The 13,605-nt window shown below is 46.4% G+C and overlaps 1 protein-coding gene across 1 annotated transcript in view; it reads right to left on the bottom strand.

Annotated features, from left to right (window-relative positions):
• The window catches only part of rasa3 (RAS p21 protein activator 3), a gene marked incomplete at its 5' end in the record, with an annotated part of 77,675 nt that overhangs the window by 61,738 nt on the left and 2,332 nt on the right, over window positions 1-13,605 (bottom strand). The window contains one exon of the mRNA XM_045219336.1: window positions 9,864-9,940. Coding sequence (XP_045075271.1) covers window positions 9,864-9,940 — 77 coding nt within the window. The remainder of the gene's footprint in view (window positions 1-9,863; window positions 9,941-13,605) is intronic.

The following is a 13,605-nucleotide window of genomic DNA, read 5'->3' as shown; positions in this document are numbered from 1 at the left end:
CCAGCAGGACACATCAATACCTCTGTCTCTGAAGCACCGTCCACACACACACACACACACACACACACACACACACACACACACACACACACACACACACACACACACACACACACACACACACCACCCAACAAACAGCCAACCAACCACCCCAAGACAGACAGACAACCACAGACAGACAGACAGACAGACAGACAGACAGACAGACAGACAGACAGACAGACAGACAGACAGACAGACAGACAGACAGACAGACAGACAGACAGACAGACAGACAGACAGACACACACACACAACAGACAGACAGACAGACAGACACACACACACACACACACACAGGTACACACACACACACACACACACACACACACACAAAGAGACTCAGGTTAATAATGATGATGCCAGGGGGGCGGACGGGGAAGGTAAAGCATCACTAATGACAGAGAGCTTCCTGTCAGTCAGCCTGTTTATATCACCTCTGGCTGGCTTAGACACACAACACTAAAATACACTGACTGAACGCTGATGCAATGGACAGTAGGGGACACATGGAGTTGGACAGTAGGGGACACATGGAGTTGGACAGTAGTGGACACATGGAGTTGGACAGTAGTGGACACATGGAGTTGGACAGTAGTGGACACATGGAGTTGGACAGTAGTGGACACATGGAGTTGGACAGTAGTGGACACATGGAGTTGGACAGTAGGGGACACATGGAGTTGGACAGTAGGGGACACATGGAGTTGGACAGTAGTGGACACATGGAGTTGGACAGTAGGGGACACATGGAGTTGGACAGTAGTGGACACATGGAGTTGGACAGTAGGGGACACATGGAGTTGGACAGTAGTGGACACATGGAGTTGGACAGTAGTGGACACATGGAGTTGGACAGTAGTGGACACATGGAGTTGACAGTAGTGGACACATGGAGTTGGACAGTAGGGGACACATGGAGTTGGACAGTAGGGGACACATGGAGTTGGACAGTAGTGGACACATGGAGTTGGACAGTAGGGGACACATGGAGTTGGACAGTAGTGGACACATGGAGTTGGACAGTAGTGGACACATGGAGTTGGACAGTAGTGGACACATGGAGTTGGACAGTAGTGGACACATGGAGTTGGACAGTAGTGGGACACATGGAGTTGGACAGTAGGGGACACATGGAGTTGGACAGTAGTGGACACATGGAGTTGGACAGTAGTGGACACATGGAGTTGGACAGTAGGGGACACATGGAGTTGGACAGTAGGGGACACATGGAGTTGGACAGTAGTGGACACATGGAGTTGGACAGTAGGGGACACATGGAGTTGGACAGTAGTGGACACATGGAGTTGGACAGTAGGGGACACATGGAGTTGGACAGTAGGGGACACATGGAGTTGGACAGTAGGGGACACATGGAGTTGGACAGTAGTGGACACATGGAGTTGGACAGTAGGGGACACATGGAGTTGGACAGTAGTGGACACATGGAGTTGGACAGTAGTGGACACATGGAGTTGGACAGTAGTGGACACATGGAGTTGGACAGTAGTGGACACATGGAGTTGGACAGTAGGGGACACATGGAGTTGGACAGTAGTGGACACATGGAGTTGGACAGTAGTGGACACATGGAGTTGGACAGTAGTGGACACATGGAGTTGGACAGTAGGGGACACATGGAGTTGGACAGTAGTGGACACATGGAGTTGGACAGTAGTGGACACATGGAGTTGGACAGTAGGGGACACATGGAGTTGGACAGTAGTGGACACATGGAGTTGGACAGTAGTGGACACATGGAGTTGGACAGTAGTGGACACATGGAGTTGGACAGTAGTGGACACATGGAGTTGGACAGTAGTGGGACACATGGAGTTGGACAGTAGTGGACACATGGAGTTGGACAGTAGTGGACACATGGAGTTGGACAGTAGTGGACACATGGAGTTGGACAGTAGTGGACACATGGAGTTGGACAGTAGTGGACACATGGAGTTGGACAGTAGTGGACACATGGAGTTGGACAGTAGGGGACACATGGAGTTGGACAGTAGGGGACACATGGAGTTGGACAGTAGTGGACACATGGAGTTGGACAGTAGTGGACACATGGAGTTGGACAGTAGGGGACACATGGAGTTGGACAGTAGGGGACACATGGAGTTGGACAGTAGTGGACACATGGAGTTGGACAGTAGTGGACACATGGAGTTGGACAGTAGTGGACACATGGAGTTGGACAGTAGGGGACACATGGAGTTGGACAGTAGTGGACACATGGAGTTGGACAGTAGTGGACACATGGAGTTGGACAGTAGGGGACACATGGAGTTGGACAGTAGTGGACACATGGAGTTGGACAGTAGTGGACACATGGAGTTGGACAGTAGTGGACACATGGAGTTGGACAGTAGGGGACACATGGAGTTGGACAGTAGTGGACACATGGAGTTGGACAGTAGTGGACACATGGAGTTGGACAGTAGTGGACACATGGAGTTGGACAGTAGTGGACACATGGAGTTGGACAGTAGTGGACACATGGAGTTGGACAGTAGTGGACACATGGAGTTGGACAGTAGTGGACACATGGAGTTGGACAGTAGTGGACACATGGAGTTGGACAGTAGTGGACACATGGAGTTGGACAGTAGTGGACACATGGAGTTGGACAGTAGTGGACACATGGAGTTGGACAGTAGTGGACACATGGAGTTGGACAGTAGTGGACACATGGAGTTGGACAGTAGGGGACACATGGAGTTGGACAGTAGTGGACACATGGAGTTGGACAGTAGGGGACACATGGAGTTGGACAGTAGTGGACACATGGAGTTGGACAGTAGTGGGACACATGGAGTTGGACAGTAGTGGACACATGGAGTTGGACAGTAGTGGACACATGGAGTTGGACAGTAGTGGACACATGGAGTTGGACAGTAGTGGACACATGGAGTTGGACAGTAGTGGACACATGGAGTTGCCCATACAGTGGGGGAAAAAAGTATTTAGTCAGCCACCAATTGTGCAAGTTCTCCCACTTAAAAAGATGAGAGAGGCCTGTAATTTTCATCATAGGTACACGTCAACTATGACAGACAAATTGAGAATTTTTTTTCCTGAAAATCACATTGTAGGATTTTTAATGAATTTATTTGCAAATTATGGTGGAAAATAAGTATTTGGTCACCTACAAACAAGCAAGATTTCTGGCTCTCACAGACCTGTAACTTCTTCTTTAAGAGGCTCCTCTGTCCTCCACTCGTTACCTGTATTAATGGCACCTGTTTGAACTTGTTATCAGTATAAAAGACACCTGTCCACAACCTCAAACAGACACACTCCAAACTCCACTATGGCCAAGACCAAAGAGCTGTCAAAGGACACCAGAAACAATTAGTGATAATTAATTAGGTCTATATACTGTTTTTACAATTCAAATCATTAGGAAGCTGTTAACCGATCACATACTCTTCGTGAACCGTCTTATCGTCTAAGAGCTTGGCAGCCATGATGGAAGCAGCTCCTCTGCCAATTTTTTTTACCAATAACAGACCGTGGAAATATTCAGAACTGCGCTAACTAGCCGAAGGACTAGATTTTAGCACTGGAACGGGTTGAAGAGGTTCAGAACCAGGTAACAGTACAGTAACAGACAGCCAGACAGTCTCAGTGTGACCCTGAATGATGTTAAATCAAATCCAATCAAATTTTATTGGCCACATGCACCGAATACAACAGGTGCAGACGTTACAGTGAAATGCTTACTCACAAGCCCTTAACCAACAGTGCATTTCTTTTTTAATAAAAAAAAGTCGAATAAAACTACAAAAAAGTGTTGAGAAAAAAAAGAGCAGAGGTCAAATAAAATAACAGTAGGGAGGCTATATATACAGGGGGGTACCGGTGCAGAGTCAATGTGCGGGGGCACTGGCTAGTTGAGGTCATATGTACATGTGGGTAGAGTTAAAGTGACTTAGCTGCGGCGGTCAAGCATCTGACCCTAAACAGCGGATACTCGGAGCGCTCAGTTCAAACACTCAACTCAAATTCAATTCATTCTCTTCAGAATGGACTTCTCTTCAATTGGATTGAGTCCTAATTCACGTCACTTTTGATTTAGCTTGATTTCGATTACATCTCATTTAATTCTAGTGGAGGACAGAGGAGCCTCTTAAAGAAGAAGTTACAGGTCTGTGAGAGCCAGAAATCTTGCTTGTTTGTAGGTGACCAAATACTTATTTTCCACCATAATTTGCAAATAAATTCATAAAAAATCCTACAATGTGATTTTCTGGATTTTTTTCCCTCAATTTGTCTGGGATAGTTGACGTGTACCTATGATGAAAATTACAGGCCTCTCTCATCTTTTTAAGTGGGAGAACTTGCACAATTGGTGGCTGACTAAATACTTTTTTCCCCCACTGTATATACAGTACCAGTCAAAAGTTTGGACACACCTACTCATTCAAGGGTTTTTCTTAATTTTTTGCTATTTTCTACATTGTAGAATAATAGTGACGACATCAAAACTATGAAATAACACATATGGAATCATGTAGTAACCAAAAAAGTGTTAAACAAATCAATATATATTTTATATTTGAGATTCTTCAAAGTAGCCACCCTTTGCCTTGATGACAGCTTTGCAAACTTTTGACTGGTACTGTATTTATAGTGTATATATAGATCATTAGATAACTTTCTTTCTCTCTATAGACAACAGGTCTAATTCAGGACGGGACCTATCCCTATATATATAGATCATTAGATAACTTTCTCTCTATAGACAACAGGTCTAATTCAGGCCTGGACCTATCACTATATATATAGATCATTAGATAACTTTCTCTCTATAGACAACAGGTCTAATTCAGGCCTGGACCTATCCCTATATATATAGATCATTAGATAACTTTCTTTCTCTCTATAGACAACAGGTCTAATTCAGGCCTGGACCTATCACTATATATATAGATCATTAGATAACTTTCTTTCTCTCTATAGACACAGGTCTAATTCAGGCCTGGACCTATCCCTATATATATAGATCATTAGATAACTTTCTCTCTATAGACAACAGGTCTAATTCAGGACGGGACCTATCACTATATATATAGATCATTAGATAACTTTCTCTCTATAGACAACAGGTCTAATTCAGGACGGGACCTATCACTATATATATAGATCATTAGATAACTTTCTCTCTATAGACAACAGGTCTAATTCAGGACGGGACCTATCACTATATATATAGATCATTAGATAACTTTCTCTCTATAGACAACAGGTCTAATTCAGGACGGGACCTATCCCTATATATATAGATCATTAGATAACTTTCTCTCTATAGACAACAGGTCTAATTCAGGCCTGGACCTATCCCTATATATATAGATCATTAGATAACTTTCTCTCTATAGACAACAGGTCTAATTCAGGACGGGACCTATCACTATATATATAGATCATTAGATAACTTTCTCTCTATAGACAACAGGTCTAATTCAGGACGGGACCTATCACTATATATATAGATAATTAGATAACTTTCTCTCTATAGACAACAGGTCTAATTCAGGACGGGACCTATCCCTATATATATAGATCATTAGATAACTTTCTCTCTATAGACAACAGGTCTCATTCAGGCCTGGACCTATCACTAAGCAGACCACTCTTTAGGTCACTCTCGCTCTGACTGTCCCACAGCTGCTATTGGCTTATGTGCTGTTCCGTTTTAAAATGGGGTCTGGCTATTGGCTTCGGTGCCTGACCTTTAACCCCTCACCTGGCCTGCTCTCTCTCTCTCTGTCTGTCTGAGACAAGGTACAGTAAGCCCTCTGACTGCCTCATTAAGCTCATTATTAGCAACCATAGAGTGTGGGAACCAAGCCAAGCCAATACAGGTCACTGGCATGATAATGTGATGCTGTAATGTCCTCATAGTACACAGAGAGAGAGAGAGACAGAGAGACAGAGAGAGAGAGAGAGAGAGAGAGAGAGAGAGACAGAGAGAGAGAGAGAGAGAGAGAGAGAGAGAGAGAGAGAGAGAGAGAGAGAGAGAGAGAGAGAGAGAGAGAGAGAGACAGAGAGAGAGAGAGAGAGAGAGAGAGAGAGAGAGAGAGACACACACAGACAAACAGATAGACAGACAGACAGACAGACAGACAGACAGACAGACAGACAGACAGACAGAGAAAGATATATACAGAGTGACAGACAGAAAGAAAGAGAGAGAGAGAGAGGCTGAACTTTGGAAGAAAATGCAAAGCCTTACCATACAGAGAATGAGACAATGTAGGCTACCCCTCTGTCTATTGGCTTATTTGCATATTCAAGCCTGTCTCACAATACAAACACTGCCCCTTTGTTTAAGACATACGTTTTTTTACCTGACTGGCTTTTCAAAGACAGCTTGAAATGCAGCCCACACGTTTTGTGCTCTTGTAGAAAGCGGTAACTCCCCGTTGCTGACCTATACGTATCTATAACTGGGCTAATAACTCACTAACGAGCAAAGAACATCAACAAATATGCACACGCCTGGCTCTGAACTGATGTGAAAAGCGCATTCACTCACACGGGTGACTGAAAGAAATGCTTGTGTGCATTCTCCCCCCCTGTCACGGATTTAGCCGAGGCTGCTCCTCCTCCTTGCTCGGGCAGGTTTTCGGCGTTCGTCGTCCCCCGGAGTACTAGCTGCCACCGATCTAGGTTTCAGCAATCATCTAGATTGGTCTGCTTTGTGTACACCTGTTTCCCATTAGTGTTGATGGTTTCCCTTTATAACCCCTGGCTGTCATTCGTTTGTTGTGTTGTGATTGTTCTCCGTTTGTTTTCGGCAGGACTGTGTATTGAGATTATTGTTTTCTCCCTGTTTTGGAGGTTTTGTTGTTTTGTACTTTTCATGACGTTTATTAGTAAAGTACATCTGCCAAGTCTCTCGGTGTCCTGCGCTTGACTTCGTTCACCGCATACACGTTTATCCTGACACCCCCCGCCAATAGAATTCTACTCCGTTGCGCTCTGGCTCCGCCTACAACAACATCACAGACGCCATCTTGCAAAGTTAGATTTGTTTTCGCTTTGTTGCATTGAAAAGAGGTTGATGTAATGTTGATTCGATCAAAGAAGAAAAAAAAACATTGATCTATGTAGTGTAAAAAACGAACTCAGTGAAGTTCAATCTCTTGCGTCTCTGTGGCATTTCTTCTCCTGGAGGTGGTGCCACGGCCGCTTACACGCACAGCTACGAGGGAACACTGGTCACCAGTAACATGGGGAAACTGTTCTGCCGTATTCTCAATGAACGAATACAGACCTTCCTCACACAACAATAACGCTCTCTCAGCAAAAAAAAACAGAATTGGCTTTCAACCCAAAACACTGAACAACAGACCACAGACACACACACTAATAAAGCAGCACGTTCATCAGAAAAGCAGAGGGAAAAGTATTTGCATGTTTTGTTGGTTTCAAGAGTGCTTTTGATTCCATATGGCCTGCTGGATTATATTACACAAGCCTCCAAAGTGGCGTCGGGGGGTAAAGTATACGACATCATAAAATGGATTTACTCGAACAACACATGCAGTATTAAACTAAACAATAAAATAACATCGTTTTTTTTGCACAAGGGCTAAGACAAGGGTGCAGTTTTAAGTCCAACCCTGTTCGACGTCTACACCAAACGAACTAGCGGTGTTGTTGGACCGATCTGCAGCCCCCTGGACTCACCCTCAAAAGATGAGGAGGTCAGTTTCCTGCTCGACCCCAGATGACCTTTATCCTACTGTCCCCAACAGAGCCAAGGTCTACAGGAACAACCTAACAGTCTTTCAGAAAACCAACGTCATGATTTTCCAGAAAAATAACAGGGATCAGAGCAGCAGACACTCCTTCAAATGAGGAAATACCATTGGGTTGAACATTCCCAATGGTCCAACTACCTGGGACTAAAGATCAGTGCCTCTGGTGGATTTGGTCTGGCAGGGGAAGGCACTAAAAACACGTGTCAAACTCGTTCCGCCGAGGGCCGAGTGTCTGCGGCGGGTCGTCACTCCTCCCTTGTACTTGATTGATGTATTCGGGTCACTAATCAGTCAGGAACTCCCCTCACCTGGTTGTCTAGGTGTTAATTTAAATGGGAAAAAAACAAAAGCCATGCAGCCACTAGGCCCTCTGTGGAATGAGTTTGACACCCCTGACCTAAAAGAAGAAGGCTGAAAATCATTTTACTCCATAAAAGTCTATTCTCAAAAATAAATATTGCAAAATATTCAATAATGTAATTTTACAAATTGCACTATATGGAAGCATTCGGAGGAAAAACCCAAAAGAAAATCTACATACAGAATTCTGCAGAATGATCCTAAATATCCAAAAGAAAGTACCAGATAATGCAGAGCGGAACTCGGACCGTCCCTTTCATTGTAAATATAAAGAAAAGGACAGGAACATTTTGGCACCATTTGAAATGAAGCCCCCAAAACATCCTTACAATTCAAAGCACTGGAAACGCAAGAGCTGAACCCTGAAAAGAGTCCCCTATGTCAGCTGTTAAAAAACACTAAACAACCTTATTATCCAAACACACAGGGAAATCAATCAAATTGTTACAGAAATGAAAACCTCCTATTAGACAAAGTGGGAAAATTAAACTAACTATTTGGCCCTCCAAAGAGAACACAAATGGTCAGAATATCTCTACTCTGTCAGAGATCCAAAACAGAGACAGATCCTGACTAAATACAGGCTCAGCCACCAATTGGCTATTGATGTCTATGTGGTCACTGAACGACAGGGGAGGTAGAGACAGAGATGCACTGTCTCCTCTACCGGGAGAAATACTCCCAAATATATCTAAATCAATTCCCAACTTCTTTAAAGGGTTCTCCTATGGGGACAGCCGAAAAGAGAGAGAGACAGCGAGAGAGAGACACAGCGAGAGAGAGAGAGAGAGAGAGAGAGAGAGAGAGAGAGAGAGAGAGAGAGAGAGAGAGAGAGAGAGAGAGAGAGAGAGAGAGAGAGAGAGAGAGAGAGAGAGAGAGAGAGAGAGAGAGAGAGAGAGAGAGAGAGAGAGAGAGAGAGAGAGAGAGAGAGAGAGAGAGAGAGAGAGACAGAGAGACAGAGAGAGAGAGAGAGAGAGAGAGAGAGAGAGAGAGAGAGAGAGAGAGAGAGAGAGAGAGAGAGAGAGAGACAGAGAGAGAGAGAGAGAGAGAGGGGGGAGAGAGAGAGAGAGAGAGAGAGAGAGAGGGAGAGAGAGAGAGAGAGAGAGAGAGAGAGAGAGAGAGAGAGAGAGAGAGAGAGAGAGAGAGAGAGAGAGAGAGAGAGAGAGAGAGAGAGAGAGTAGAGAGAGAGAGAGAGAGAGAGAGAGAGAGAGAGAGAGACAGAGAGAGAGAGAGAGAGAGAGAGAGAGGGGGAGAGAGAGAGAGAGAGAGAGAGAGAGAGAGAGAGAGAGAGAGAGAGAGAGAGAGAGAGAGAGAGACAGAGAGAGAGAGAGAGAGAGAGAGGGAGAGAGAGAGAGAGAGAGAGAGAGAGAGAGAGAGAGAGAGAGAGAGAGAGAGAGAGAGAGACAGAGAGAGAGAGAGAGAGAGAGAGAGAGAGAGAGAGAGAGAGAGAGAGAGAGACATACACGCTATACCTGTGTAAAGTCGACAGACATTTCCACAAACACAAACCCAACACATACCAAACAACACACGCTCGCACACACACACACACACACACACGCACGTCTCTAGAACAGCCACAGTGTTGTAGCCGACGGGTCTAACTCTGGAAGGGATTTATTGATACGATGGAACACCATCTCTATCTAGGCTGGGTGAAGGGATGCAGTGAGGCGTTCTGCTCACCGTGTGGCCAGTTTATGGCAGACCACTCCGCTGTCTGTGATGACCTCACTCAGACGCAGCTCCAAGTGGACCTTCCCCTGGGGAACGGAACACAGTGTTACTATGGTTACAAACACACCTGCAGAAAGGTCTGTATGAACTGGTTGGGGTTGGGGGGGTCAATGTGGTATGAACTGGTTGGGGTTGGGGGGGTCAATGTGGTATGAACTGTATGGGGTTGGGGGGTCAATGTGGTATGAACTGAATGGGGTTGGGGGTCAATGTGGTATGAACTGTATGGGGTTGGGGGGGTCAATGTGGTATGAACTGTATGGGGTTGGGGGGGTCAATGTGGTATGAACTGTATGGGGTTGGGGGGTCAATGTGGTATGAACTGTATGGGGTGATGGGGGTCAATGTGGTATGAACTGTATGGTGATGGGGGTCAATGTGGTATGAACTGTATGGGGTTGGGGGGTCAATGTGGTATGAACTGGTTGGGGTTGGGGGGTCAATGTGGTATGAACTGTATGGTGATGGGGGGGTCAATGTGTATGAACTGTATGGGGTTGGGGTTGGGGTCAATGTGGTATGAACTGAATGGGGTTGGGGGGGTCAATGTGGTATGAACTGTATGGGGTTGGGGGGGGTCAATGTGGTATGAACTGTATGGTGATGGGGGGGTCAATGTGGTATGAACTGTATGGTGATGGGGGGGGTCAATGTGGTATGAACTGAATGGGGTTGGGGGTCAATGTGGTATGAACTGTATGGTGATGGGGGTCAATGTGGTATGAACTGTATGGGGTTGGGGGGTCAATGTGGTATGAACTGAATGGGGTTGGGGGGGTCAATGTGGTATGAACTGTATGGGGTTGGGGGGTCAATGTGGTATGAACTGTATGGGGTTGGGGGGGTCAATGTGGTATGAACTGTATGGTGATGGGGGGGTCAATGTGGTATGAACTGTATGGGGTTGGGGGTCAATGTGGTATGAACTGTATGGGGTTGGGGGGGCAATGTGGTATGAACTGTATGGGGTTGGGGGTCAATGTGGTATGAACTGTATGGGGGTGGGTGGGGGTGGGGGTCAATGTGTATGAACTGTATGGGGTGTTGGGGGGGTCAATGTGGTATGAACTGTATGGGGTTGGGGGGGTCAATGTGGTATGAACTGTATGGGGGTTGGGGGGGTCAATGTGGTATGAACTGTATGGGGTTGGGGGGGGTCAATGTGGTATGAACTGTATGGGGTTGGGGGGGTCAATGTGGTATGAACTGTATGGTGATGGGGGGCAATGTGGTATGAACTGTATGGGGTTGGGGGGGTCAATGTGGTATGAACTGTATGGGGTTGGGGGTCAATGTGGTATGAACTGTATGGTGATGGGGGGTCAATGTGGTATGAACTGTATGGTGATGGGGGGGTCAATGTGGTATGAACTGTATGGTGTTGGGGGGGTCAATGTGGTATGAACTGTATGGTGATGGGGGGGTCAATGTGGTATGAACTGTATGGGGTTGGGGGGGTCAATGTGGTATGAACTGAATGGGGTTGGGGGGTCAATGTGGTATGAACTGTATGGTGTTGGGGGGTCAATGTGGTATGAACTGTATGGTGATGGGGGGGTCAATGTGGTATGAACTGTATGGGGGTGGGGGGGTCAATGTGGTATGAACTGTATGGTGATGGGGGGGTCAATGTGGTATGAACTGTATGGGGTTGGGGGGTCAATGTGGTATGAACTGTATGGTGATGGGGGGTCAATGTGGTATGAACTGTATGGGGTTGGGGGGGTCAATGTGGTATGAACTGAATGGTGATGGGGGGGTCAATGTGGTATGAACTGTATGGTGATGGGGGGGTCAATGTGGTATGAACTGTATGGTGATGGGGGGGTCAATGTGGTATGAACTGTATGGTGATGGGGGGTCAATGTGGTATGAACTGTATGGGGGTTGGGGGGTCAATGTGGTATGAACTGAATGGTGATGGGGGTCAATGTGGTATGAACTGTATGGTGATGGGGGTCAATGTGGTATGAACTGTATGGTGATGGGGGGTCAATGTGGTATGAACTGTATGGTGATGGGGGTCAATGTGGTATGAACTGTATGGTGATGGGGGGTCAATGTGGTATGAACTGTATGGTGATGGGGGGGTCAATGTGGTATGAACTGAATGGGGTTGGGGGGTCAATGTGGTATGAACTGTATGGTGATGGGGGGGTCAATGTGGCATGAACTGTATGGTGATGGGGGGTCAATGTGGTATGAACTGTATGGGGGTTGGGGTCAATGTGGTATGAACTGTATGGGGTTGGGGGGTCAATGTGGTATGAACTGTATGGGGTTGGGGTCAATGTGGTATGAACTGTATGGTGATGGGGGTCAATGTGGTATGAACTGTATGGGGGTTGGGGGGGGTCAATGTGGTATGAACTGTATGGGGTGGGTGTGGGTCAATGTGGTATGAACTGAATGGGGTTGGGGGGGGTCAATGTGGTATGAACTGTATGGTGATAGGGGGTGGTCAATGTGGTATGAACTGTATGGTGATGGGGGGGTCAATGTGGTATGAACTGTATGGTGATGGGGGGTCAATGTGGTATGAACTGTATGGTGATGGGGGGTCAATGTGGTATGAACTGTATGGGGTTGGGGGGTCAATGTGGTTGAACTGTATGGTGATGGGGTCAATGTGGTATGAACTGTATGGTGATGGGGGGTCAATGTGGTATGAACTGTATGGGGTTGGGGGGGTCAATGTGGTATGAACTGTATGGTGATAGGGGGTGGTCAATGTGGTATGAACTGTATGGTGATGGGGGGTCAATGTGGTATGAACTGTATGGTGATGGGGGTCAATGTGGTATGAACTGTATGGTGATGGGGGGTCAATGTGGTATGAACTGTATGGTGATGGGGGGTCAATGTGGTATGAACTGTATGGTGATGGGGGGTCAATGTGGTATGAACTGTATGGTGATGGGGGGTCAATGTGGTATGAACTGTATGGTGATGGGGGTCAATGTGGTATGAACTGTATGGTGATAGGGGGTGGTCAATGTGGTATGAACTGTATGGTGATGGGGGGGGGTCAATGTGGTATGAACTGTATGGTGATGGGGGGTCAATGTGGTATGAACTGTATGGTGATGGGGGGTCAATGTGGTATGAACTGTATGGGGTTGGGGGGTCAATGTGGTATGAACTGTATGGTGATGGGGGTCAATGTGGTATGAACTGTATGGTGATGGGGGGTCAATGTGGTATGAACTGTATGGGGTTGGGGTCAATGTGGTATGAACTGTATGGTGATAGGGGTGGTCAATGTGGTATGAACTGTATGGTGATGGGGGTCAATGTGGTATGAACTGTATGGTGATGGGGGGGTCAATGTGGTATGAACTGTATGGTGATGGGGGGGGTCAATGTGGTATGAACTGTATGGTGATGGGGGGGTCAATGTGGTATGAACTGTATGGTGATGGGGGGGTCAATGTGGTATGAACTGTATGGTGATGGGGGTCAATGTGGTATGAACTGTATGGTGATGGGGGTCAATGTGGTATGAACTGTATGGTGATAGGGGGTGGTCAATGTGGTATGAACTGTATGGTGATGGGGGTCAATGTGGTATGAACTGTATGGTGATGGGGGTCAATGTGGTATGAACTGTATGGTGATGGGGGGGGTCAATGTGGTATGAACTGTATGGTGATGGGGGGGTCAATGTGGTATGAACTGTATGGGGTTGGGG

Source organism: Coregonus clupeaformis, unplaced genomic scaffold (assembly GCF_020615455.1).
Source record: "Coregonus clupeaformis isolate EN_2021a unplaced genomic scaffold, ASM2061545v1 scaf2287, whole genome shotgun sequence".
Lineage (NCBI taxonomy): Eukaryota > Metazoa > Chordata > Actinopteri > Salmoniformes > Salmonidae > Coregonus > Coregonus clupeaformis.
The sequence above is the reverse complement of the archived record's forward strand: the minus strand, read 5'-3'. Positions and strand labels throughout refer to the sequence as shown.